General features: G+C 40.3%; 1 protein-coding gene across 1 annotated transcript in view; it reads left to right on the plus strand.

The window, feature by feature from the left end:
- The first annotated feature begins 8642 nt into the window (after window positions 1-8642).
- The window catches only part of CDC5L (cell division cycle 5 like), a 31126-nt gene continuing 17578 nt past the window's right edge, over window positions 8643-22190 (plus strand). Inside the window, exons 1-11 of the mRNA XM_054383425.1 lie at window positions 8643-8754; window positions 11084-11187; window positions 12059-12220; window positions 13007-13134; window positions 13977-14076; window positions 14306-14524; window positions 15114-15258; window positions 15352-15540; window positions 16418-16566; window positions 19098-19260; window positions 21006-21170. Of these exons, the coding sequence (XP_054239400.1) occupies window positions 8710-8754; window positions 11084-11187; window positions 12059-12220; window positions 13007-13134; window positions 13977-14076; window positions 14306-14524; window positions 15114-15258; window positions 15352-15540; window positions 16418-16566; window positions 19098-19260; window positions 21006-21170 (1569 nt within the window). The 5' untranslated portion in view covers window positions 8643-8709. The remainder of the gene's footprint in view (window positions 8755-11083; window positions 11188-12058; window positions 12221-13006; window positions 13135-13976; window positions 14077-14305; window positions 14525-15113; window positions 15259-15351; window positions 15541-16417; window positions 16567-19097; window positions 19261-21005; window positions 21171-22190) is intronic.

Genomic DNA, 22190 nt, shown 5'->3' on the forward strand with positions numbered 1-22190 from the left:
TATACTTGTCCTGCTGAAGAGCAATACACTGTAGTTTTATGTAAAAAATGTCGTTTTCTGTGATGCTATGAGATTCCAGTAATTTTTCAACCTTTTTCCTAAATTCCTCTGCAGAGTGTTTAAACTCAGCAGATTCTTCCTGAAACAGAATCATCTTCTTGCATGCCATTTGTTCATCCAGAGTCTTCTGGTGGAGTTCATCCTGCAATTTTTTTAATTTATTACTTAGCTCTTGTATATGGGCATGTTGTAGTTTTACCTTCTGCTCACTCACTCTCTTTTCTACAGTCAGAGAATTAATTTGGGCAGTTAGGTTTGTAACCTCCTGGTCAATGGTGAGGGTGGAAGCACTCTGTTTATCACATTTTTGTTTATATTCAAGGGCTAAGTCTTTTGCTTTTGCTAGATCAGCTTCTAGGCTTTTGATTTTACATAGGAATTTTTGCTCCATTATTGTTTGCTTGTGCAGTTGTTCATTTGTTTTATGCAGTTGCTCTTTGAAACCCTCTGCTAGGCCTTTTAATGTATCATTTTCCTCCTGAATGCTTTTTTTTTCAAGAGTCATCTTCTCTGTCATAATTAGTTTTGTTTCAGTGTTCCATTTCATAAGCCCCTCTATCTTTTTTTTCAGTGTTTCTGATTTCTGATTACTTTTGGTCAATTCATTCTTCAGCCTCTGAATTTCCTGCTGGTTTTCTTTCTCTACTTCTGTTTTTTGAAGCAGCTGTTCTTGAATTTTCTTACATTGGTCTTGAAGATTATTTGCTTCTTGTTTGTACAAGTGTGTTCTGTGTTCAGCCTCCAGTTTCTCTTCTTTAAGACAATTAATTTGAGAATTTAAATGTTTGATAGTGATTTCTTTTTTTGTCTGTGATACAATTAATTCCTCTATTTCTCTTTTTAGCTGTGACTTTTCTTGCTGAATGCATTCCAGTTCCTTCTCATAGTTCTTCTTAATTTTCTTCAGGTCTACCGTTTCTTGCATAATTTCTTCAGCTTTACCTGTCATTCTGTGTAACTGCTTGCCCAGGTCTTTCAACTGCTGCAAATATCGCTGCTCTGCTTGTTCTTTTTCCTGCAAGTTAAGTTTCAGGCATTTTAGTTCACTGTTGACTTGATCTATTTTTTCTTTGAATAAACAAGACACGATTTCTGAAGCCCAACTTCATTCAGTGGTAAGCATCAAACAACAACTCACACGCGCTTTTTCTCCAGACAAATAGGTAGAACAGACAGTAAGCCAAACACTAGGTATAAGAATTCCCAAGGAAAAAGTGGCCTACCATTTCTGGATCAGTTTAGAATGAATTGGAAGAAGGATTTTATGCTTGCAAGCGAAAAATAAAAACAAACAAAAACCCCAACCAAATAAAAAAAAACCAAGAACCACAAGAGAAGTTTAGAAATCTCCTCCACAAAGAGAAACAGGTTTTCTGTAGTCCAATGTTTATCCTAAGTACCTTTGTGCTATGCCTCTTATCTCTGCTGTCCATTAGTGCAAACAGCACTCAAATCTTTACATTTCTGGCTGTGGTCTAACTTGTACTGCATAGGTATTTTTCTCCAACTTACATTTGCACTGATGCCTTCACCATTTTCTCTTGCTTCCAGAAAAGCATCATGAAGTGATGACACGTAAGTTATTACTGACTTCTCATCAGGTGTGGAAACATCAACATCTAAAAAACAAGACAGCACAGCACTTTACCATGTAGGTGTAAGAATGTTCATGAATATGCTACAACCTGCAGGCAGTTTGGATTTTACTTTAATGTCAGGGGGTTGCAACAAAACCCATTGCAGCTCTCTTACCTTCAGGATCCAGAAGTCGGGCAACACCAAGTTTTTCTGCTGCAAAAAAGGCGTGTTCTAAATTTGCACGGTTGCTTTGAACAGCAACACTAGTCATGTCTATCAGGTCTGGCCTGTCAAATAAAATCAGTAACACTTGGTTACAACTCTGTACCAGTTCTAAACCACTGCTGTGTTAGTAAAGCAAGCTCAGAGCATGAATGGATAGATAGATCTTGTTGCTCTGATGAGCTTTGATGCCAAAGTCAGCTTAATCAAGAGAGATCTGTGGGCAAGATCTTGGGAGCGGACACAGCCAGGCCAGCTGACCTAAACTGGCCAAAGAGGTATTCTATGCCATATGAAGTCAGCTCAGGTAGCTAAGCTAAGTGAAAGAAGGAAGTGGGGGTACATTCATTGATGGTGTCTGTCCTCCAGAGCAACCATTATGTGTATTAGAGCCCTGCTTACTGGGAATGACCAAAACACTGTCTGCTGATGGGAAGTAGAGAATAACATCTTTCTTTGCTTTTGCTTTGCATTATTAAATTGCTTCTATCTTATTATGGGCCTTTTGTTATATTTTCCTCTCTCTCCTGTTAATCCAAGAAGGGGAGTGATAGAGCAGGTTTGGTGGGCATTTGGCCCCGAGTCAGGGCCAAACCACCAAAACAACTAACAAGGCATCCTTTGACTGCAAAGAGTGTTTTACAGGAAGAGCCAGTGTCATCTCCACCTCTGCAGTGCTGGAAGAGGCATAAACCACAGAGCCCTCTCTCTACATCCACTAAGATGGTGTCATTAACCTTTTCCAAGAGAACAAATGGAGCACTTACCTATATTTATGAATGATGGCATTAAATAATCTCCCGTCACGCCAGCAGGTAGTGAAATTTTCACAGCCCATGCCAGCGTAACCCTGGGCTGCCTGCTGCGACCACAGGAGCAGTCTCTCTTTAGCAGACATGTCTTCTGACTCTCCAGTAACGTGGATATCAGATATCTAAAATAGAGGTAGATAAGCACATCTAATTAATTTGTTACATCTAATGACATGTAATCAATGAATCAATTGCAGTGACACAAATCTCATTTACAGGGAAAACTGATAGTCACGGCTGTAGAACAAAAGTTTCTGAGAAGCATGTTAAGAAAATAAACATTTTGCCCAATATAGAAGGTTTGAATTTGTATTATCTATGTATTAACAACTTCACATCAGAAAAAGCAGGAAAGTATCGGGACCCTTACACAGAAATATTGCTTTCTAGTACACAAATTCCCACATAATGAATATTTTTGTACTTGTTAGAAGTCTGCAGATAGAATAAGACCAGTTTGTCCTAACACCAGAAGAATGTTCAAGATTCAACCCAGTTTTCTCTCACTCCACAGACAGAAATTCAGCAAACACAGGACACCTTCAGATTCAGTTTGCATAGCTAAATAAGATACATCATCAAAACTTTCACATAGACCTTAGCAAAGAGATAGAATGTGCATTTTTGCACAACCTTTATGGAGTCCTGTCTAAGTTGGCCCAAAATCATAACTCTGCACAAGAAATTGACCAAAAACATACTGTCAAGCACAAGCAGAATTACCTGAAAGTGTAAAATGATAGTCCATATCAACCCCAAAGTCAGTTTGGGATTCCCATCCGTTATGTCATCATTTCTAATGTTAACCAGTTTCACCTGCAGTTGTGGAAAGAAAGTGCAGACAAAATGAAATAAATGTGCTATAAGTATGTACTGCTGTACACAGGCAGTGTAGTACACTGGAGTGTAGTGGAGGGGGATTGGCAAGGAGGTACAGTTTGCCCTTTCATGTCTCTTTTGGACATTCTTTAACGTTGCCAGTTTGTAAAGGGAGAGGCAAGAATCCTGTAAGTGTATAAAAGAAATGTAAAAGCACAAAGAAGGACATGGCAGTGTGGGCTTTGAGTGCTTAGCTTGAAGGACATACAGGTGAAATCAAGGCTGAATCTTCCTCAGCACACAAGTGACTCTGCTGCCTTTGTAAGGCACCAGTTCTGCTTTCATCAGGATCAAGGATTGAGAAAGTTTTCCCAAAGCAAATATAATCAAAACAAGGAATGCCTACACAATGTTCTGATTTCTTTGCCTCTGCATTTTGCACTAAAAATTAGGTTGTGAACTGCATACCAGCTAGCGTCTGGGCAGCAGGAAAGATGCTTACATCTACTAGAGGCAACTCCTGGCAAGATCAAGGCAAGCCTACACCACAAGCTGTTCTATAGCATGCATAAAAGAGCAAGCAGAACATATCCTTTATTTATGATCTACAGGGGACAACATTTTCATTAACATTTCGTATTAGTACTTTCACCATACCTGGTGTTTTTTCAAATAGTCAAGTGCAACCTGGACATTTTGCAGTCTGTGGAAATGCATTCGACCTTCCTCTCGGGGCTAAAAGTGGAAAACAATATCTGTGAGATTTTCTTGACAACAAACATGCTGATGTAAAAGGCACAATGTAGAACATTCGAAGCACTACAGTTTTAATGAAGCTAATACCTTTGATGGAAAAGCGTGCTTTAACAGTTTTTAGGGTTTTCTAAGCTGTAGCTGAAATTTTTTCATGCAGTGCATGGCAAGAGAGATCAATGGTCTTAAACAGCAACTATGATCCATGCACACTGACCGTTGCTTCCCTGCAGAGCACTGCTAAGGCCAAGAGGGCTGAAAAACAGCCTGCATGAATCTACCTACAGAAAATAAACTGTAATATATTGTTATTAAAGATGTTTAGTATATTAAGCAAAGCAAGATATAAGTAATGTCATGGGTCTTTATGATGTTGCTTTGGTAAACTGTGAAAGGAAAAGCTTACTTCTGTATGCAACTTTATGATCTAATGTTTATTTAGTGCATCACTGCATGAGCACAATAATAGCAATATATACTGATAAATTCTAACAAAAAAATATCTCTGAAGCACCCAATTTCAAAACATTACCCCATATTATCTCTTGAAGTCACCAACACTAAGGTCTTCAAAAAATCTCACTCACAAACAGGAACCACTGCATTCTGATCTAAAAGCTTACCAAGGTGTCTCCAGAAAGGACTTCTAAGAGTGATATCAGGTTATGTCCATCTCTTAGGTCTTCATACAGATCCTTCACATGCTTTTGAACCTGCACAGACAAATGTAAAAATTAAACATAAGATGCCCATTTATATCTGAGGATTCACACTCATATTAACAGAAATCTTTTAATACACTGATAAACCTCAGATATACCTCAGCATGGCTATCCAAATCTACCCACCTTCATTACTAATTTACAAACCTAAAGTAACTGTAACAGCCAAAATTCACACATACGTCTGCACTCACACAGTTCCATCACACTGTGTTTCATTTTACAGAAAGGGAGAAAATAACAGTATGAATTTACAGGTAATGAATCCACATAGCCATGAAGCAATCAGTACCTGACAGTTTCAACAATACCAGATACCCACCTACTTTGAACCTAGATAATGACCACTAACAGCCAACACCAGCTAGATCCAAAGATTTGTGAAAAACCAAAACACATGATGCATATTTTATCCTCAGCATTCATGTTCACTGGAGTCAGGCCAAAAGTTAACACCACACTTTCTGGCCTTAAACTCATTACTAATCCAAACCTACCATCATATTTTATCAGATCACATTTCCCTGTATTTGGTTTTCTCAATGGCTCATACATCCACCTTATACACCATATCAGAGAAATATGGCATTAGATAGAGAAAGGGAAGCCTAGGACAAGCACAGCCCTTTCCACCAGCTGTGCTTGTGGCAGATATTTTAATGTGCTGTACAGCTCAGCAACACTACCACCAGCAGTCACCAACTCAGCTGATCCCCTCTAATAGATGTCAGCCTTTGCTGTCATTGCTGTAGCAATCAGTCATACAGACATCACCAAAATGTCAATTGACCTTGATGAGATGCTGATTCATCCATTTTGTGAAGGTCTTCTTTTGAACTGTGTCTCGCTCATCTGGAGGTGAAAAGGCAAAAGGAAAGGGTTAACAGCTCTTCAAGTGGTCACAGAATCACAGACTGGCTTAGGTCAGAAGGGACCTCCAACCGCCCTGCCATGGGCAGTGATGCCTTTAAACTAGACTTGGTTGCTCAAGGCCTCATACAATACGGCCTTAAACATCTCCAGGGAAGAGGCGTCCTCGCTGGACAACCTATTCCAGAGCCCCTCTGGATCCACAGCAGCACTGCTAACGAGCTAGTTACTGACCCATGCAGCACATGAGCTCCACCAGCTGCGTGCTCCAGGCTCCGGTCCGTTCCATCTCCAGGAAAGTCTTTCTCTCCTCCTTCCCAAACTTTCCACTTTCCTCCCTTAGGCGGGCGAAGAGCGCGGCTGCTCCCGGCTGCTTCAGCGGGGGGCGCCAGTGCGGCTCGGGACGCTGTCCACGGTCGCCCAAGGCAACGTCCGTTACCCGCCTTTGTGACGGTACGAGCGAGAGGTGCCTGACGAGAGGAAGTGGCGGCAAGCTGCACCAGGGCAGGCTTAGATTGGGTATTAGGAAAAACTTTTCACTGAAATGGATCCAGAATTGGAACAGGTTGCTCAGAGAAGTTGTGGACTCACCATCCCTGGAGAGATTTAGACCATGTGTAGATGTGGTGCTTAGGGACATGGTTTAGTGGCAGACTTGGCACACAAAGGAGCATGAACATTGCTACCATTGCATATATACAAATGCAGCTTCTCAGAAGGATAGGTCACAAAATGCTCTTTTCTCACTGTGTTACTCCCAATAGTCTGAAATCTGGCACAAATTTTATACGGACTGCTGTGTGGCAGCAGTAGGATTGTTAAGTACCATCTTAAGAAGAAAGGAGATGGTGTTTGCAATAAATTAATTTAAACAAACATCTCAATAAACATTACTTTCCATTAAAGACAGTTAGAAAAACCAGAAAACATCCATCCATGTAAATTCTGTAGAGGAAGCAGCCTGAGTGCCTATAACTAGCATGAATCACTGGAGGCCTCACATTGTACCAATCCATGGTGAGTGAATCCCAAAGACAAAGCAGAACCCATAGGAAGAAAAGTTTCAGCACTGATCTTCACTAGAGATAGGTGAGGCCCAAAATGGAGTGACACGTTTGTTCATACAATGGTGTACCAGATTTAAGCCCACTGGTGTATGCAATCACATTGGGTATCCCTGTTCGTCCTTCTTTTTTAAAATGCTTTTGAGTATATACCCTAGTCAGCATTTCTTACCAGCCACAAAGATGCTAACTTCTACCTCTGATCAGCCCAGCACAGCAATCCCCATCACCCAGTTCTTGGATTCTGAATGGAAGTTACTTTGAGCTTTGCCTTTCTTGGCCCTTGGCAGTTGTGAGCTACTGCATTAACCTCCGAAAAGCCCACATTAAGATCAGCAGAGTTGCCACACATTTAGAGCTGCCAGTGTGCTAAGACTAAGAGCTGACTGACTGACTTCTCTCTCTCTTTTTTTTTTTTTTTTTTAATGTTTCCTTGTAGTCCCCTACAGGGGAAGTCTGTACATACAAGTCTGGATGTCATTTCTCATTCTGTATTAAGACAAAGGTTCATTCCCTTCATGAACCCATGATGACTAGGCCTGATCATCTGGTTGCCCTGCACATGCTGCATAATGGCACTCAAGATGGTCTACTCTATGACCTTCCCCAACACTGAGGTTGTTCTGGTAGATGGGTGTCACATTTGCCAATGTCCAGTCATCTGGGACCTCCCCACCTAGCTGGGCCTGCTGGTAAATGATGGAAAGTGGCTTGGTGAGCACTTCTGCCAGCTGCCTTAGTATCCTTGAGTGTATGACATCCAGCCCCATACACTTATGTATGTCTGAGTGGTGCAGTGGGTCACTAACCATCTCATTTTGGACTTTGGGGGCTTCATTCTGCTCCCCATCCCTATCTTCCAGCTCATGGGGTTGGGTATCCAGCAAACAGCTGGTCTTGCTACTAAAGCCTGAGGCAAAGAAAGTTTTAAGTATTCAGCCTTTTCCTCATCGTTGACTGCTATGTTCTCTCTTGAATCCAACAAAGCACAGAGATTCTCCTTAGTCCTCCTTTTGTTGTTTAATATACATGTAGGAGGATTCCATGTTCTCTTTAACAGCTGAAGCCATATTAATTTCCAGTTGGGCTTTGACCCTTCTAATTTTCTCCCTTAGCATAATCTCATGACAATCTTGTAGTCTTCCCAAGTGGCCTGCTCCTTCGTCCAATGACCGTAGACTCTTCTCCATAAGCAGCACTTAAACCTCTCTATTCAGCCAGGTGAGTCAGCCAGGTGAATCAGACCATGCTGCAATGTGGGTAATCACCAACCTGATTTATCTACAACAGAAGCAAGTACAACGGGGGTGTTAAAACTTTGCCGTATGTTGTTGCTATAGGCCGACTCCTTCCATTTCCATTTGAGCTACCGTAAATGCACGCTCTTCTCAACCAGATACACTGTAAAGGTAACATTGGTGAAATCTGATTTTCCTCTGCTGTACCCTTCCTTCCCCGTTTGTGTCCGTTGGGGCATTTGACAGAATTTGACGACCTCTTGGTTTATGTTCGAGCGGGCCCGGGCCCTGCGCCGGGCGCACCTCCAGCCCATAGGTGGCGTTAGCGCAAAGCGCCGTCGGATGAGGCGCAGCGCAGCAGAGTCAGCGCGCCTACTGCCCCTCTCGCTGGGTGGTACTGCGAGCATTCAGCCGTGGCACTCACCGTCTCCTTCGTGCGCCTGCGCAGGGAGCGAGATTTTACCGCTCAGTGCGCCTGCGCGGGGTCTCGGTTGGCCCCTCTGAGGCGAGCGGCGTTTCCTCGTCGTCGCTGGTTTTTCTGCGCAGGTCTTCGAGCCCCTTCACCGCCAAGATGCCGCGAATTATGATTAAGGGCGGTGTGTGGCGGAACACCGAGGTAGGACTCCGATGGCTTTAATCCCCGCTCTTGAGGGAGCGGGGGCCTCAGCGTCTGAGGTGGGGGAGGGTATCCTGCGCTAGTGCGCAAGCTCTGGTGGAGGGTCTTGGTGCGCATGTGCGGGGGGTTCATATAGTGTTTTCTATGTGAGTGTTTTGTAACAGTGTGTGACAGAATTGGGGGTTATCTGGGCTTTCTGTAACAATGGATGTAGAAGGTTAGGCGTCTGCAGGCACTTTTGGGTTGATTCCTCAGCGTTCTGGACCGTCCTCCTCGCCTCCTGCCCCACGGGGCAGAGGTTGTTCGATGTTGTTTTTCCTGAAGGCTGCGTGTTCGGCAGGGCAGGAAGGTCAGCCATGAGTGTGTCCTGTCCCTGACCCCTGGAGAAACCGTCCCCATAGGAGCTGGAAGAGATGCATAGGACATGGGGTCTTCAGAGGTTGTTCAGAGATGTTTGCAGGCTGGAATGTGCCTCATACTGCATAGGCAAGACCCTTATTGAACGAGAGAGCGGGAATCTCTTTGAGTTTGAAGACATTTTCAAATGCAGAAATGGTGAAGATGGATATGGGCTCTTCGTCTGCAACCCAAAGTGTTATGAACAGGGAGATCTATGTGTTCAAAAAAAAGCGTAGAACCCCCACCCCTGCCAGTTTTTGCTGTCATGTCCTTTCAGAACCACAAGTGATTGTGAAAAGCAAATTAACGTGAAAAATCAAGGATTTTAGCTTATTTAAAGCAAGAGGATGTACCTGGCACTGTGTAAAATTCAGAATTCTGTCACTGTATGCTCTGAAGATCCAGAAAGCAGCGGGGAAAAAAAAAAGATAAATGTGCTCTGCTGTACGTGCTTTTAACCACTTGAGCCATCTCAGCTACGTGCCAAGAGGCAACTGGATTGGAGGTCAGCAGATAAGAACCACCACTGTGTTTATTGTGTTTTTGTGGTCTCCCATAATTGACTAATTTTGGTGACCTTTGAGAAAAACAGCAGCATGTTAAATGGATCATTGTTTCATCCATATTTAAGTACCAGAGATGTAATAGTTCTCTTTGGTGCTATTTTTTAATTCACGTTTGGTTTTACACACAACATAAAATTACAGAAAGTCCAACCAGTTGTTCTCAGGTCATTAGTAAAATGACCAGTTATTTGCAAAAAGCCAGTTTTATGTTCTCAATATGGCTACTGCATGCCATGTAACACCAAGTAAATAAATAAATAAGTAAAACCCCTAAACAATAAGACCAAGGGATTTATTATTTGTTTTTAAGTGGAAATTACATGTATTATTCTCTTAGCAGTTGAAGCCAAAACTCATGATCATCTTAGCGTGAAAGATGCTGCATGGTCTGAGAGACGTTTGTGCCAGGCAGAGTATGACAAGCCATCTTCGCAGTACAGCTGAACAGATTCTGAACCCAATTATATGTCCTTACTAGATACAGAGGAGGAACATCTATGGTTGACAAGGCTGAAAGATTAGATTTGTTGTGTTAATATACGACCCTGACCTGCGAGGAAATGAAGATGAACTTTTTGTCAGGGGCAAGGGGAGGGAGGAATTGATAGATTAGGATGAATGGGTGAATTGACAGACAATTGATAAGGCTTCTATTTTTGATCAAATCTCAGTGTATGCTTGTTTGAATGACCTGACTCCCAAGCTGAATCCCTGACATTTTATTTCCCTGGAAATTTATAAGCTTTGGGATCGGGACTTTTGGATGTTACGTGCTGAACATTAAAATGATTTATTTAAAGATTTATGTACAAAAGAGAAAATAACTGTAAAGTTTCTTTATTGTTGTGATACTTTTTTTTTTTAACAACATATTCCATTGATAGGTAAATACTCTATTTGCATTAAATTATGCAAAGAAAAAGAGAATTTTATCAAATTATTTTAAACAGGCCACCCAGAGGTATCTTACCAAATAGTTTTTTTTTAACAATGTTGTTTCATTGTTGTACAATCACTTCCCTACCTCTTTGTTGCTGCCTTTCATGGAAGATACACAGAACCTTCATAACCTGTGTGTTAGAGAGCACTGAAAGCAACTGTTTCGGAAGTTCTGTTGGGTCTGTGAAGTTGGCCGCAATAATCACAATGTGTCGTTTTCATTTAGTCTTTATTGATTTCATTGTCAGGTAAGGTACAATCCTCATTCACCCTGAGAATAAGTCGTGGAAAAGCAGCAGCAGTACTGTGCTGTTTCCCCTGTCTCAGGCTATTAGATAAAATCTACCATCTTCCTCTTCTGCATGACCTCAAACTTTGTTTTGCAAATTTTTATGATCCATAACAGTATTTTTATTTTTTTCAAGGATGAGATTCTGAAAGCAGCTGTGATGAAATATGGCAAAAACCAGTGGTCCCGTATTGCTTCTCTGTTACATAGAAAATCAGCCAAGCAGTGCAAAGCCCGATGGTAAGTGAGAAGTGCCATGTCTATGAATGAGACTCAGGACTAGTGGTAATTTAGAAATTGCCACAGATTAGTTTGTCTACAGAGGAGCAGTAGTTTCAGACGGTTTGATTTCTGCTATTGTAGGCATTTCAAATTCTGGTCACTTGAAAGTGACCAGATACTGGCCAAATACTCTTTTTGCCAGTGACTGTAGTGTAAGATCACTTAAAACTCTGTACATGCTCTGTTACACACTTTGAGTCAAGGAGTATTACTAAGGAGGTAAAATTATAAGATACTGATGTCTCTTACAGGTATTTTTTTAATTTTTCAAAATGAGAGTTTGGCTTCAGGATTAACATTTGGAAATTGTGGACTGTGGCATTTCATTTTACATAAAAATACAGCTTGAAAGTAATGTAAATGCATGCAGTACAAATACATCTTTTTGCAAATCAGACAATCTCTTGAGTACTGAACTGCACATCTTTATTAGAATACTTCTATATGAAAGTGGTGGTACTGACACAGTTAAAGACTGGTAAGGTAACTGTTGAAGGATCCAGGGCAAACAAACTGTTTCTAGCACCTTTGGTTGTTACGATTTTTACTTTTCTTTTTCTGGATTAATTTTGTGACTGTTTATGTTGCCTGAAAAGAGAAGGGTCAAGGAAGAAGAGGCAATATCTCTATGAGAAGTGCTGGATAATTAATACACTTTAAAGGTCAAATGCATGTCATTAAAAATAGTCTGGAGTAACATTTTTGTACAGAGAAAATCTTGCATGAAATTTGTGTGACAAAATGTTGGATAAATGCTGCTCTAAACTAACTCCAGCAAATCAGTTCATAGCTTGGATCTGTTGTTCTTAATTTTTTCACTTTTTAACAGGTATGAATGGCTTGACCCGAGCATCAAAAAGACAGAGTGGTCACGAGAAGAAGAGGAGAAACTGTTGCACCTGGCCAAGCTCATGCCAACCCAGTGGAGAACCATTGCCCCGATTATTGGGAGAACAGCTGCACAGTGTTTGGAGCACTATGAATTTCTGCTGTGAGTTACTATTTTGCTAGGGGTGCCCACTAGTAAAATTTGTAGTGGTTGCTGTACAGATGTGCCATTCCCTTCTGAGGTACAGTGGTTTTGAGCTGACCATGTCATTTTGTCAGCAAATCCTGAAGAACTATTTCCTTTCAGTCGATGTGTCTATCTTGAAAGAAGCAGCTTCTGGAACCTGCAGAGCAGACTTGAATGAAGATAGGTGTATATTTTCTTGCTTCTGGTTGTTCTGGGTCAAGATTGATTTCAGGTTTATTTTAGTGTTTTTTGACTGACTGATCAGCACAAGTGGGTGTATAAGAGAGAGGAAGAAAGACAAAGAGGTATAAAGCACTTTTGTTGGCTGAACGTTCAGCTGATGTTTCCCTGCGCTGCAGGGGGTTTCTTTAGGCCAAGAAAAGGAAAGCAATTTCTTCCCTTGTGAGCTTTCTTAATTCTGTTACAATTAAGTATAAAAGCATAATGGGAAACACTTGATTGTTCATTTTTGTCACACTACCTGAATTCTTGTCCTTACCATTAAAGATATCCAAGGAGAGTTCTCTGCTCTTAGCTATGTCAATATTATATTTCATGGTTGTAAGGTAATAGTGTCGGGCTTCTTTCTTGTGTGTGGTTAAAGATTGTGTTACTACTGTGTTCATGAACCTTTTCTGCAGGTACCTTGTTACAAGGTTACCTTTTTTTTTATCAGACGTTGGGGATGTTTAAGGGATGGTTATTATGAGTCTGGAGGAAACCAAAGAGCCAATTGTGACATATCCATAATGTGTTTTTTAGGGACAAAGCTGCTCAGAGAGACAATGAAGAAGAAACTGCTGATGATCCTCGGAAACTTAAACCTGGAGAAATTGATCCAAATCCAGAAACCAAACCAGCTAGACCAGATCCTATTGACATGGACGAAGGTAAGATAGAAGTTTGGTTACTGTTTTTTGCAGCAATCTGATCTCTTTGGATTTTTATTTTACATAGTCTCTGGGTTTGGGTTTTTTCTCTCTGCTTCCCTGATAATTTTTTCATACAGATTTGGTCTTACATCTGTATCTGGTCAGTCAGTTATTCTTTTCAAGTTTTCTTTTTCTTTTCTGCTGTGTTTTCTGCCTCCTAACATGTCTTCATTATCTCTTACCATGACTGCTTTGCTTTGACAACTGCTCTGCTTGTTTGGATTCATATTTCTGTATCCTCATATTTTCCCATCATCTCGTATCACTCAGAAGAAGCTGTGCTGAAGCACAGGAGAACTGTGTGACTTTTTCCCTTGCACATAGCAATGTTATGAATGAAAAATGAAGGTTTCTAGAATTCTGTGAATGAACCATTGGCGGTTTTGAACAGTCACAGGTTCAGAAATACAGCACTCTTGCATTTACACTACCTGAATATAAATGAAATGTACAAGTTCTTTAATACAGTACCCTCAGATGAAAAAGGTGTAAATGAAATTATAATTTCCTGAGTATGGTCAGTTTGCCTCTATGTAGATATTTTGATTTGTGGTAGATGTTAGTTGAATTGTTTCCAACGTTAGACTTTTTATCTTAAAGTCTTCCTTTCATCTGGCCAATGATTTATAAATTATATTGGAACATCTTGGAGAAAACTAATTTAGTGATCATGCAGAACACCTGTGAAAACATGGATTAATTAATCTTTTAAAAGATTGCTTTCTGATCTTAATGTCGCTTTTTCCTTTACTCCCATCTTAAGTGTGGATTCACAGCTGTATTTATCTGTTCTATTGTAGATGAACTCGAAATGCTGTCTGAAGCTAGAGCTCGTCTGGCTAATACACAGGGAAAGAAGGCCAAACGAAAAGCAAGAGAGAAGCAGCTGGAGGAAGCTAGGTAAACTTCTGCTTCGTATACTAGGGCTGCTTTTGTTGACTCTGGAGCATTTACAATACAGAAATGCAGGCACGGTCTTAAGTTCAAATCAGACATTGCGTTAGCATTCTTGTTGTCTGAATATGTGCAGCCCTGTCTCAGCAGCAACTGATTTTAGTACCAGATCTTGGGATACAGGAGCCTCCTCTAGGTATGCGCTTGAAATGATGTACTGTTCCTGTTTGTTTAGACGTCTTGCTGCTCTCCAGAAAAGGCGAGAACTTCGGGCTGCTGGAATTGAGATCCAGAAGAAAAGAAAGAAGAAGAGAGGTGTGGATTATAATGCAGAAATTCCCTTTGAAAAGAAGCCCGCCCCTGGTTTTTATGATACCTCAGAGGAAAACTACCAGTCCTTGGATGCAGATTTCAGGAAGCTGCGTCAGCAAGACCTGGATGGAGAATTAAGATCGTAAGTGTGTGTTACACTAAGGAGAGAAGAGTATATTTGAAAAACTGCTTTGGGAATGTCTGAAGTACAACATGGGCAGGAACTGTGTTTTCTGTGGTGCAGATAGCAGTGCAGATTGCTTCTGCCCTTTCATTGTCCTGTAATTTTTTTATGTTTCCAGAAGCTAACTTCTTTTTTTTTTTTTTGAGAATAAAGTTTGTCATGCACATTCTTTCTCTTTAAAGGGAAGAGAAATTGGTTCCCGGTCCTACAACTGCTGGAGAAAAAGCAACTATTCGCATGCCCTTGTTCTTACTATTTAAATTCTGGAACTGACGTTTTTTTTCTTCTGTTGATTGTGGCTGAAGCAATGACCTTTTGTCTAATTCCATAACTTAGAAGCATTATAGTGCCTTGTAGGTTCTGCTGCAAGATCTGCAGACCAGATCTAATCACTTGGTTACCACAAGGTGGTTGACTTTTCCTGCAACATGCTTTATTTCCATGTATGCAACTTTTGATTAAGGTATAGGCTTTTTGCTCTTTGCTTGCTTCACATTGTAGCAGTTCTGTGTGTTCTAAAATGATTTTCTCTTACCCATAATGACAGTGAAAGGGAGGGTAGAGAGCGCAAGAAAGACAAACAACATATGAAACGGAAAAAAGAGTCAGACTTGCCTTCAGCTATTCTACAGACCAGTGGAGTGTCAGAATTTACCAAAAAAAGAAGTAAACTAGTTCTTCCTGCTCCTCAGGTATGCTGTTCATTGACCAGTAAACAACTTTAGTCAAATGGATCTTACGGTTGTGTTTTATCTTACTATGCCTTGGAATTCTCTCTTTTAAAGATATCTGATTCAGAACTTGAGGAAGTTGTGAAAGTAGGCCAGGCAAGTGAAATTGCACGCCAGACGGCTGAGGAATCTGGAATTACAAATTCAGCTTCCAGCACTCTTCTGTCTGAATATAATGTGACCAACAACAGCATAGCACTAAGGACTCCCAAAACTCCAGCTGCACAAGACAGGATCCTGCAGGTAGAGTATAAATGTACAGAACAGGCTTTTGGTTTTGTTGCAGTGCTCAGTCAAACAGGGTTAAGATTCCTTAGATTATATCGAGTACTGTAGTTTGGACTGACATGTGATCTCAAGAACACACTGAAAGGTGGTAGAAGCAGATCCACATCTATCTAATCTGTGCTTGCCATATATATGAAAACTATGATGCTTCTTTCTTTTTTTTTTTTTTTTAATATTATAGATTGTCTGCAACTTAGCATTCTCCTGATGTCCTTATCCTGGATACCTTTTTGAATTGAAGATGTATGTGGTTTTCATGTCCTTAGAACAGTGCCTTTCATGTTGTTTCCTTCTTATTTTTTGCTGTTAAGCTTTTGTTTCGCTGTATTATACATACACACAGTTCTCTAGATGGATTAGTAGTGTCCTGTGACTATCAGCTGCTATGTGCAGTAGTTTCATTATCTCAGCTCATTTCCTGAGTGCTTAAATTTGCACTGTGAAAAGGAGAAATAGAATAAAGAATAAGGAGGTGCTCTTAAAAGCCTTAAATACTGACTATTCTCTTTTGGAACATTCTCTTTGAAGTGCAATTCAGATAAAACTTCATTGATTTTTGGAGTGCAAGTGTACTAAATCTTGCAGACTTGTGGAATCTGACAAAGTGAAGGAATTCGAAATATTAAGTAATTCACTCGTTTTTGCAACTCCAGTTTATAGTTTATTTTACTGGGAACAGTAGCATTTGTGAATATGTGTGGGTGTTTAAGAAGTGTTAAATTTATTGCTAATCAAGTAACTCTTAGGCTTTTCTTGTTACTGTTACACATGCATAATGGAGTGTGACTGTAGAAGTCTCAGTGATGTACAGCTTGTGTTATCTGTTACACAGGAAGCCCAGAATTTGATGGCTCTCACAAATGTGGATACCCCCCTGAAAGGAGGTCTTAACACTCCCTTGCATGAAAGTGACTTTTCAGGAGTAACACCGCAGAAACAAGTTGTTCAGACTCCAAATACTGTGCTTTCCACGCCCTTCAGGTAAAGCAGACTATTTTCTAATGGGTGCTTCACTGGGGAGGTATCTACTGGAGGTAGAGCAGATTGCAGTGTGTGAAATAGTAGGTGATGGTCATGGCTTTGAAACAAATCTGAACTCGCTTTTATTTCAAGCCCTTGGTGAACAGCTTTCTCCTTCTCTGTGTCACCAAGCTCTGTCTATATTTTGCAGTAGATAGCTCACTGGAGCTTTGGCCCAAAGTGAGGTCTTCTCTGGTCTGGAGCAATAAAAAATACTCTGATGTAATACAGGAGTACAAACTGTAGGATGGAGTGTCATTCTGTATGTGGATCCTAGCTTTTCCAAAGTATTGCCACTGAGCCAAAGGTGTGGGAGGTCCCATAGCCAAACCCACATGGAATTTTTGAAAAGCTGGAGTAAATGTTTTGCAAGCCATGTGTATATATAAAACAAAGTATTTCTGATATTGCCAATCTAAATAGTAGGGAATTGCTGGTTTAACTTGTACTGTGGACCTGAGTAAATACCTATCCCACAAGTGCCAGATACCATACAACTAAAAACCATCACATGTAGTACATTTTGCCTGTCAGTTTCTTAGGTACTAATTTTGCTTGTATGGTGCTAGTAGGAAAAGTAGAGAATGAAATAAAAAGGACCTTTATAGCGGCTTTTCAAAAGCAGTCTTATTTTGTTGTTCAAAAGCTGTGTGCAAAAGCTTTGCTCTTTTAATTGGATCTAGGCAAGTAAATCCTTTTCTGGAGATCTCTTGGCATTGCTGTGGTACAGAATGAATCTAGAATTTGGCCTAGACTGATCTGTCCATTCATTAAGGTGATTTGGTTTAAAAAAAAATGTGAAAACGTTGTAATTTTGTAGTTTGGTTGGTTTGATGTTTTCTTAGTGATATTTTTTCAAATTCTGAAGTTCAGACTTGAACATGTAATTGTTGTACCTATGTAGCAGCTTGGCTTTCTTGCAGAAATGCTCTGTCAGTGTGAAAATTCAAGACCTTGAGCAGAGAGGAAAAACAAACCCATTAAGTGGTTTAAAAAAAAAAAAAAAGCCATAACTTTGTAAGGAGGCAGAGTAGTAAAGCAGAGCCATCATCTTATTTAGGTCAAAAGTGCAAATATTTAAGTACAGTATAGCTTTTTTTTTCCTATGCTAGTATGAAATTTGTAATATTTTGGTGCAGGTTTTTTATGGAGGTTGTTGTTTTTCATTGGGGTTTTTGCTTTGTTTTAGGTTTCTTTTACATCCTATAGAATTTTCTTAAAAGTTTTAAGCTGAAAATTGTAGTAGGGTTTTAAACATGGCATGGAGCTGAGACTAGAAGAAAAGAACCTGCTTATGCGGAACCTGTTTCTTCTGGAAAGTCAGTGTAAAAAAATTGTTTCTATGATCAACAAAGTAAATATACCCTATGAAAGGTCAAGTTGGATGGGGCTTTGAGCAACCTGTTCTAAAGATGTCCCTGCTCATTTCAGGAGGGCTGGAGTAGATGACCTTTAAAGTTTCCTTCCAACCCCAACCATTCCATGATTTGATGAAATATTAATTTGAAATCATAAAAGTTAATTTTGCTGGGTTTTTTGGGGGGTGTTCTGCAAATGTTATTGCTTGTATTTTTTATCCTGAATGAGGATTCAGGAAAATCTGTGAACAACCTCAAGCAGGAGGAAAAGTATCAGCTGCTTCTCGTGGACATACCCAGTAGATATGGCACCATTGTATCCCATAGAAGAGTGCAAGTAGTGTGGCTCAGGCTGTAGTATATACAATTGGTTTTGCCCACCATTATGACATCATACTGGAACTAGAGAATTACAGTAACTAGTAGTGGAAATGATATGTGAAATGACCTTGTCCAGTCTGTTTCTGCTGGGGTTATTCTTTACAGCACAGAATCCCAGCATAGTGGGGATTGGAAAGGGAGCTCTGGAGAAAACTTGTGACTGTATCTGTGATTGTGATATCCAAGATGGTGTCTGCATGCCTGTAACATGGTAGGTTATTGGTATAGAGAACAGTATTTCTTCCTGGTCTAGGAGAACCAACCGAGACTCACAAAATCTAAAACTTATTCCATTTTGCCTTACCGTAGGTGCTCAAAATTAGTTACTATAATGCAATTATTCCTACAATAATCAGTGAAAACAAAGATTCATTCAGTTGTTAGATGAGATAGTTGTTAAGCCAGATGAATTCAAAGTGAATGACTTGCCACAGGTGGCAAGGAAATGAGATCAGGGAAATCCTGATTACTGTATGCCATAATAATACCTGGTGACTGCATCATCTCTCACAAGTAGCAGTGGGAGTTTGTGTGGATGTAGTTCCTGAAACTTTTCTTAACATATTAATTGTCTAGATTTTGGGCTGGCAGGTTGAAGTTATGTTTTTGGGGAGGATTCATCTAATTGCCTACCAAGAAAAAATCAAGATTGATTTTCTTAATGTTATTTATGTAACTTTTTTCAATATTCAGACTTTTGTAAGTAGAGCTCATTAGGAAGAAAATAAATTACTATATCTACACTTTCCCTAGAACACCTTCGCATGGACCAGAAGGCTTAACCCCTCGTGGAGGACTAACTCCTAAACCTGTCGTTGGTACAACTCCTGGTAGGACTCCGCTGCGTGATAAACTGAACATCAACCCAGAAGAGGGAATGGCAGATTACAGTGACCCATCTTATGCAAAACAAATGGTAAGAAGTACTTAAGAAGTGTATATCAGCACTCTCTTAATTTTCAGGATTTTTAATTCTCATCTCCTGAACAGAATTTTTAATAAAAGCTTATCTACAGGTCTGTACTCATCACTTGATAAAAACAAATCTTTCTGTCTAGAGCGACATTCAGTGTATTCAGTAAAAGCAGTCAAAAGCTATTTGTAAAAGAAGACAAAGATAAGTTTCTGCTTGTGTATTTGAAGCCAAGCAGAAAATGTATCTCAAACAAAGATTCATTTTTCTTACAATCATATGCAGCCCTCAAAACCTTCATCGTCTTGGCTTCCTGATTTACGTACAGGATTTTTTATATCAGTCTGTAGTGTTGAGAACATTGAGCTAAAGGAGTTTAATTTTTACCATTAGGAACTTGGGTTTGAAATGTCCAGTAATCTGAGTCTGATCCAGATACTTTTATCACCTTTGGCAACAGATGTTTTCATTCTTGGAGACTCAGCCAGATGTACCCAGACAATTAGACTCGCTATGAAAGGGCATATACCTAATAGGTAGCACCTTGGAAACTCCTTTGATGTGGGTGATTCTGCAGCCCTAACTGTTGCTTTGGATATCTCCCACCAGAGGTATTGACGTTTTTCTTTTTAGGCTAGGTAAGGATATCCACTTGAAGTTTTTTGGTGTGTTCTTGTGAAAATAACTCTTCTATATCAGAATTTCAGAAATCATCCTCATAGCTTGAAGGACAAGGTTTATTTGATGTCCTAATACTTACTTCGGTTCTGTCTTGACCGTTTTATTGCAAACTGGCCTTTTTCTGCTAGAAGGAAAACTGAGGTTTCAGTTTCCTGATGGACTCCACTAATTTCCAGATCCAGTGCTATTTGCTCATGTAGTGCTGTGCCACAATCTCCAGATTTAGGAGTAACTGCAAGGAGAGGAGTTCCAGTTAGGATGGCAAGCACCCCCGTGTCCACTGTCAGTGTGGACACCTTTTTACATGCTTTCAGTTTCTTGAAAGGTATTTGTGTGAGTCTCTCCTGTTGTACTGAGACTCCTATTTGAGCAGGTCCAGAGGAGGCCGCAAAAAAGATCAGAGGACTGGAACCCCTCTGATATGAGGAAGAGCTGAGGAAAGTTAGAGTTGTTCAGCCTGGAGAAGAGAAGGTTTTGGGAAAACCATATTATGGCCTTTCCATACTTAAAGGAAGGCTGCCAGAAAGATGAGGACAATCAGGGTGGTGAAACAATGGACCAAGTTACCCAGGGAGGTGGTAGTAGCCCCATCCCAGGTCAGGTTGGATGGGGCTCTGAGCAATATGATCTAATTGAAGATGTCCCTACCTGTTGGGTTGGACTAAATGACCTTCAGTGATCCCTTCCTACCTAAACCATCCTGGATTCCACTGGGAGGCATTGGTGCCATGCTGTTTTCTTACATGAGTGCATTACAACTTGGTTGAAGATTTAATTAGCTACCTTGTAAAGCTGTCTGTAGTTTTTCAGTGTCAGAGTTTCTGTGCATCATAGTGTGTGAACTCTGGGGTGGTGGTCTGTAGGCCAGCCTGCATTAGTAGCGTACCCATTTTGTTAGACTTCAGAGGTTTTGTTTCTGCTGGCTTTGTAGAAGGTGAGGAAGGCCAGAGGATACTAGCTGTGCGTTGTTCATCACATCTGTTAATGTAGCTGGAGTCTTACTGTGTTTCACTTCAGCACATGAATCCAGAGCATGCACTAACAGCATTATGTTGGTATTTCAACAGGAGAGAGAGTCCCGTGAACACCTGCGCCTTGGCCTTATGGCGCTTCCTGCTCCAAAGAACGACTTTGAGATTGTTTTACCTGAAAATGCAGAAAAAGAACTTGAGGAACATGAAGTAGATGAAACCTTTGTAGAAGATGCTGCTGATATAGATGCCCGCAAGCAGGTAGGTGTGTGTGATGTGAGCAGTACTTTTTGTTTAAAATGCAGTATGTTCCTTGGATGGTTTCCGCACGTTCTTGTGTGTGGAAATGTTACAGCTTCTTCAGGGTAACAAAGGAAGATGTGCCTGTTTTTTGTGCTGCCACCAGAGTGTGCATGCACAGAGGCTAGGCATGTGAGAATTGTGAATTTTGATTGTTTTCAGTTTCAGGCTATTTTCTCAAAGTTAAGAGCTGCTGTTTGTGAAATGTAAGATAAGTATATACAAATCCAGGCAAATGGGTAGCACACAAATAGAAATCTGCCAGGCAATGAATAGGTCCCTTTTGTACGCGTCCTACCATGGGATTACGCTGACAGCCAAGTTGTGAATAGGCCCTGAGTGTTTTGTTTTGTTTCAGAATCAAGGAAGGCCACATAAAGTCCTGGTTTAAATTCTATTGGCTAAATAGCTGTACTGGCCACTAATTAGAGACACTTCAGGTTTTTCTGTTTATAAGAACAATCTCTTTTCCATTTCTTGCTTATCCTAATTTTTCTGATGCAAATCTTTTTGTTGCACACCTTCAAATTTTTTTTTTTTTTAGTTCAGAGGAGTTTTTGCCAATGTCTTTGCTTTGACATGTGAACAAAATATTTGTAAAAATCCTATACTCTTATATCTTGTAATATGAAGAATTTGATTCCATAATATCCTGCAACATGATATCTGAGAATTTGATTCATGATGTCCCTTTTAGGAGGGAGCACATTATGTGTCTATATCTGCACGTCTTGTGTGTACAAATCCTGATGAAGTGTGTGTAGAATAGAGACAAGAATTTGAGTTGTAATATCATACAAGGGAATACCATCCTGTCTGTCAAATGATGCTGTGAACATGGCTGGGATTAGAATATCAGATTTTGGCCGTCATCCCCAAAAGTGGAGTATAAGGGCATTATGTCATATTTTTACACATTTTTGCAGGTATTGTTTCAGTGAATTTACTTTATGTCATTGAAGAGGACAAATATAGTCCCAG

Source organism: Indicator indicator, chromosome 9 (genome assembly GCF_027791375.1).
Source record: "Indicator indicator isolate 239-I01 chromosome 9, UM_Iind_1.1, whole genome shotgun sequence".
Taxonomy (NCBI): domain Eukaryota; kingdom Metazoa; phylum Chordata; class Aves; order Piciformes; family Indicatoridae; genus Indicator; species Indicator indicator.